This window comes from Phacochoerus africanus, chromosome X (assembly GCF_016906955.1).
Source record: "Phacochoerus africanus isolate WHEZ1 chromosome X, ROS_Pafr_v1, whole genome shotgun sequence".
NCBI classification, from domain to species: domain Eukaryota; kingdom Metazoa; phylum Chordata; class Mammalia; order Artiodactyla; family Suidae; genus Phacochoerus; species Phacochoerus africanus.
The window spans coordinates 111,731,494-111,737,910 of NC_062560.1; the positions used below are offsets into that span (position 1 = coordinate 111,731,494).

General features: G+C 41.8%; 1 protein-coding gene across 1 annotated transcript; it reads left to right on the forward strand.

Moving 5' to 3' along the window:
- LOC125118117 (olfactory receptor 10C1-like) lies at nucleotides 1-924 on the forward strand. The gene has a single exon (XM_047764253.1). The coding sequence runs from the start codon at nucleotides 1-3 to the stop codon at nucleotides 922-924; it is 924 nt and encodes a 307-aa protein (XP_047620209.1).
- The last annotated feature ends 5,493 nt before the right edge of the window (nucleotides 925-6,417 follow it).

Genomic DNA, 6,417 nt, shown 5'->3' on the forward strand with positions numbered 1-6,417 from the left:
ATGCCAGGAAATACCACTATAACGGTGACTGAGTTTATCATGCTGGGGTTTGGAGACCTCAAGGAATTGAGTCCCTTGCTCTTCTTGGTGTTTGGCATTGTCTACCTAGCCACCATTTCTGCAAATCTCCTCCTTGTGGTCCTGGTGAGCACTCAGCGGGGAATCCAGACACCAATGTACTTCTTTCTGGCAAACCTCTCATGCTTGGAGATCTGTTATACATCCAATATCATGCCCAGGTTGCTCGTGGACTTGTTGAGAGAGAACAGAGTGATCTCCATGGCAGGTTGTATTGTTCAGCTCTACTTCTTCGGGGCCCTGGGCAGCACTGAATGTTATCTTCTGGCAGTAATGTCATATGACCGATACCTAGCTGTCTGCCAGCCTTTGCGCTACCCAACACTAATGCATGGGACCATATGTTTGGGTCTGGCAATTGGCTCATGGGTTAGTGGCTTCACAGTGGCAGCTTCATTCCAGGCTGCTATGGTATCCAGCTTGACCTTCTGTGGCAGCAATGAGATCGACCACTTCTTCTGTGACTTGAATCCTCTCCAGAAACTCTCCTGCTCAGATCCCCAACTAGTCAACCTGGTCTGCATGAGCTTAACAGCACTGGTGACTCTGCCCCCCTTTGGACTAACCCTAGCCTCCTATGGGAAGATTATTTCCACAGTCCTGTATATACCTTCAGTGACTGGTAGGCAGAAGGCATTCTCCACGTGTTCCTCTCATCTAGTGGTTGTGACTTTGTTTTATGGGACCTTGATCTTAGTCTATGCTCTCCCCTTGGCTGGCCAGTTGCCACTTCTCAACAAAACTTTCTCTTTGCTCTATACTGTTGTCATTCCCATGTGTAATCCCCTTATCTACAGTCTCAAAAACAAAGATGTCAGGGAAGCCCTGAGGAAGCTGAAGGTTTGATATCACAAGGCTGCGGTTCATTCAATCAACAAAAATTATGTTATGATCATTATACAACTACAGATGTGATCAATTCATTTGAGTAATAAAAAATAAAAAAGGTAAACAAAACAAAACAAAAACAAAAATTATGGCAGTATGAAGGTCAAGGCACTCTCCCCATCCTCAGGGAACTCCCAGTCTGATTATGAAAACATTGGATAGATTATAATATTTATAACTTGAAATATTGGTTAATGCTCAAATAGTCTATTTAGCTGATTTGGAGAGTTAGTAGATTTGTCTTGGTCTCCTTGAAATGATCTTGTTTTCCTTGAGCATATTTATACTGTGGGGGGGGGGACTGGGAGGAGTTGGTGGGAGGGGAGCCGTTCTGGAATAGACAATAAATAATGCTGCAGGAGTTCCCGTCGTGGCGCAGTGGTTAACGAATCCGACTAGGAACCATGAGGTTGCGGGTTCCGTCCCTGCCCTTGCTCAGTGGGTTAAGGATCCGGCGTTGCCGTGAGCTGTGGTGTAGGTCACAGACGCAGCTCGGATCCCGCGTTGCTGCGGCTCTGGCATAAGCCGGCAGCTACAGCTCTGATTCGACCCCTAGCCTGGGAACCTCCATATGCCGTGGGAGCGGCCCAAGAAATGGCAAAAAAAAAAAAAAAAAAAAAACCAGGGGAACTCCATAAACGAAGGAACCATATTGATTTGCTTAGCACTCGGGCTAGAGTTGGGGTTGTGAGGCGGACTGTGTTAAATGGTTAATGATAATAATGCACCTCTACTTGACCTAGAACTAAAAGAGATAAAAGTGGAATCTAATAAAATGTACAGAAACCCACTAGAAGACTAGTTTTGGAGAAATGTGCATTAAGCACTTACAGCAATTTGTTAGACATGTAGATTGCCTCAAGGCACTCTTTTCAAAGTTGAATTTTCTCTAGCATTTACAGCTACCCACTGTTTTCATTTCTTTCTTTATGCTCTCCTCCCAGATCCTCCTTCAGCTGTGTACCTGAGTTAGCCTTGATGGCCTCACTTGTGCTTTTGTTTCTTACTTTTGTATCTGTTACCAGCTACCTAACATTATCAACTGATGTATTAAAGCTACATTTCAAGAGAGAAGGGAAGCAAAAAGAGCCTGTTCTGATAAGGGAGACAATACAGGTATTCAATTATTCAATCAAAAATACATATTGAGACTAATATTACCCAGGTATTGTGCTGGGTGCTAGGAATAGAATAGTGAACAATGTAGATACAGCTTCTGACCTCAAAGATATTACAGTCTCATGGCATTGGTATTCAAATTGCTCAGACTTTATATTTTTACATTGTTTGTATAAAGTTCTTGAAAGCACTTTCTATAAAGAGAACCTCTACACATAAAACTCCAATATTTTAATTTACCTTAATTTTAAGAGTAATTATGTAATTAATGTGAAACAACATAATGTAAAGACCTAACAAAGCTTTGAGTAAAACATATTGAAAAACCACAAATGTTCAGAATGTCCTTTGTTTAGCTAAATTCACCCCCCTTTCTCCTTTAAGACCTAACTCAAGTTCTACCTTGTCTCAGAACTGTCTCTGCAGCCTTGCTCATGTTATTTCTTTCCCTGAGAAGTAGTCTACTCACCTTTGTTTGACAGGTAAGCATGCACTGCTCTTCACATTTTGTGTATATATCCTATCTTTCCAGTGAGATTGTAAACGCTTCAAGGACAGAGACAGAAGGTCATTTCTAGCTGTACCCCCAAGTACCCACCATAGCACACATCACACAGTAGACATTTGATATTTGTCGTCACTGGATCAAATTCAAGCTTCTTAGTGTGGGATCCAACATCTTCTGTGACCTTGCTCCTGCCTCCTTTCCCATCAGCATCCTCACCAGGAAACCTTACCTGACTGTTTTCTCCCATCCAACATATTGATTTAAGTGGTAATTTTCTGTATCTCCATGTGACTCATTATGGATCTAGGTTTAAGCTGTAGTCACATTATCTGGTGTTTTACCACTGCATTTTCAGTGCCTAGAGCTATGTTTGGCAGGAATTGGTTAGGTTAAGGGAAGACTTCCTAGTGGAAGTGTTATCTGAGCTGAATAAAATAAATAGGATTGCATGGATGGGGCCTGGGGAAGCCAATCCGTGTAAAGTGATCATCATTTGCTGTGATTTGGAAGTGAAAGAGAGTGTGCATGTCCAAACTATTGCAAGTAATCCAACATGGCTGGATGTAGAGTGTGTGGGCAATGGTGGTGACAACTGAGAAGTGAGAAGCTGGAGCCAATTCATGAAGGGCCTTCTATTCCAAGCCCAGGAATTTGGACTTTATCCTGAACCCAAAGTTGGCCTTTAAATGTTCATTCCCCTCCCTACTATTTACTTGCTGAATTTCATTTTTCCAGGAAGACTTTTCTTATATCTCTTGTGGAACACAGAAATGAAAAAGAACTTGCTTCCTGATCTCTTCAAATATGCAACAAGCTCCTTGAAGGGAGAAACTATGTCCTGTTTATTGAGATACACCCAGTGCCTGCCAAGTGCTTGATGTATAGTAGTCTCTCAATAAATGGCTGTCAGTATGTTCCTAAGGACAGCATTCGGACTTCTTGGCTCTCTTTGGAATGGAATTCCAGGACACTCCATGTTTTGCTTTTACTCTTCTCTCCTCTTCCTTTCTCTTATTGTTGGCCTTCCATCAACCCTTCATACTTGACTCATTTCACTTCTCCACTTCATTTTCTCTTTGGATCAAGGACCCTGGGAGCTTCTGGTGTGCTTCTCCCACCCAAAAAATCAGTAGTACCCACATCAGTCAGCCTCTCATGCACTCAGGTTCCTACTGTCCCCAAGGGAGCCGGTTCACACCATACAGAGTCTTGTGGTCCAACCTTGTCACCTTACTTCTGCCCCTAGTTCTGCCAGGACTAGTGCTTAACTTAGCCTAAGCAGAGTCATTAGGTCAGTTTCAAGGAAGTAGCTCTGGCCAAAATGGACCAAAGAACAGGTGGCAACTTTGGCCAGAGGATGCAGTTGAAGCTACAGAGTGGGGCACTGGAGCAGGGTCAGATAATCCGAGCAATCTCTGAGCCAAATTTGACCCATGAGACTGCCATTGAAAAAGGCAAAATAGGACACTAGAAAGGGAAACTAGAAACAGTGACAGTCAAGGCACGATGCTGATAAGCCATGTGTTTGCATCAGATTGAATTCATTTTAAAAAATACATCCTTTCACACCTGCCCATTTCTACATGCATAAACACCCCCTGACTTGAGCAAGCACTTGCACACACACACACATACACACACACACACACACACACACACACACACACAGAGGCACATATCATAGACACAAAATTCTGTCACACAGAACCATACCCACAGTGACAGAACCTAGTGTGTTCTGGTCTGATTGGCAGATACTATAACACCTGATCTGTTTGCAACTGGCTGGGAAGGAATTGCCCTTTATACATGCATGTCCCAAATAATAGAAGCATCACTTGAAATAACAAAGTCTTTTGAATTTATCTCAAACCAATAGCTTTCTGTCCTCTTAGACCAAATGAGCCTGATACAACTTTTTCTGGATGATTACAAGCCATCTTTATGGGCATTCATTATTGGTGTCTGGGCTAAAACATAAGAGTGTTGTTAGGAGCCATGTCGAAGTGTATTGAACTCTTTATCCCTCCATCAAACAGCCCCAGTGTAAATATTCTGTTTACATAGACATTCATATTATCTATATATGTGCATGGATATATATGAATATGCATATATACACACACACCAGCGTTCATGTAAATGTCTCTGTACAAGATACACATAAATCATATTGTGTAGATCCATGCACAGTGCAATTACTTACAAGCAATCTATGAACTTCCTGTAGCTACGTTTGTAAGTGGCTCCTTTTCTTATAGCCAATAGCCTGCTTCGTTCATCACTTTGCTTCCTTCCTTTGCACACTAATTTGGGGGATTAAGGAGTTAGTGCAGCAGTCACTGCCGAGTTGGTGGTTTTAATTGGTCGCAACTGACTTAGTTAAAGACAGCATTTTAACGACAAAGAACTTCACTGGGAGATGGGCTCAGGGGGAGTTATTAAAAGCAAGTGCATAACAGCTCCTTGGGAGGCCATTATTTTGTGATTCTCCGCCCCCCTCCCCCGACATGTTCATTATTGGTAACAAGGTGTGAGGAAATTCCCTGGCTTCATTAGAAACCTGGAAAAATAACTTTTCTTGGCCAATACCTTCCTTTCTTGCTGGAACACACTCCTGGAAGGTGGTATGGCAAAATGGTCAGCCCCAAGTGTCCTTTTCGTCTAAAGGGCAGCCTTAATAAACACTCCGGAGCATTAGGACTTATCCCTGGAGAACAACCACCGCCCCCCACCCAACACACACACACATGCAGCAAAACAACCACCTCATTAACTCGAAGTTGTAAATAACTGGGACACCACCTACACTGGTGATATTCACGTGTTCCACCTCAGGGAGGGAAGAGAAAAAGTTTTATGAACATTTCACCAGTATTGCGTTATTTACATATAAACAACGTGCTCATCACTAACTCTCATCTGTTCCCTGAAGCCAGGCCGACACAACCTAGTGTGACATGTCTTGGTAGGCAGATACCTTAATACCTGATTTGTTTGGCATTGGTTGGCAAGGAAATGTTTGCCAGTACGTGTCCCAGGTAATAGATGTATCCTTGCAGTGGCCCAGTCCTTTTCACTGTAGTTGTTTCAAATGGATAGCTCTATATTTAAAAAATTGTTTTATAATTAACACATAATGTTATATTAGTTTCAGTGTACAAGCTAGTGATTTGATATTTTTATACTTTATGAAATGATCACCTCAATGAGACCAATTACCATCCATCACCATACAAAGTTGTTACAATATGATCGACCGTATTCTCTATGTATGCATTCCATCCCTGTGACATATTTGTTTTAAAGCTGAAAATTTGTACCTCTTAATCCCCTTTGCCTATTTTCTTTTCACGCCAAGTGAACCTGACACAATTTGCCCTTTTCAGGTTTATTCCAGGCCATGTTTATGGCTGCTAATCATTAAGTTGGGCTGGGGTATAAAGGGTGCCCTTAGGAACTCTCTTAGTGTGCATCGGGCTGTTTAATCATCCAATAAATGGCCTCAGGCTATTTATTTTTACGAAGTATCTTGAAGTGCCTTCTTTCTAAAATTTTTGCTTGCTGATTATATTGTTTATGCCTGCAGTAGCCTTTTGACATTTTCTATTCTATCCCAGGCTCAGAAACCATGCTGAGTTACAATTGTGTATAAAGTTAGATTGAAAGCCTTAGGAGTTTTTCTATAAGTACTCTGCATGAGTTTTGGTGTACAGATTTTGTATCATCTTTTTTAGCTGCTCTAAGTTTTTTAAAGGTTAATTCTTAGAGTTCTGCTCTGAGAATACTAGACCATTATGATTTCTAGGACAGGAACTTTCAGA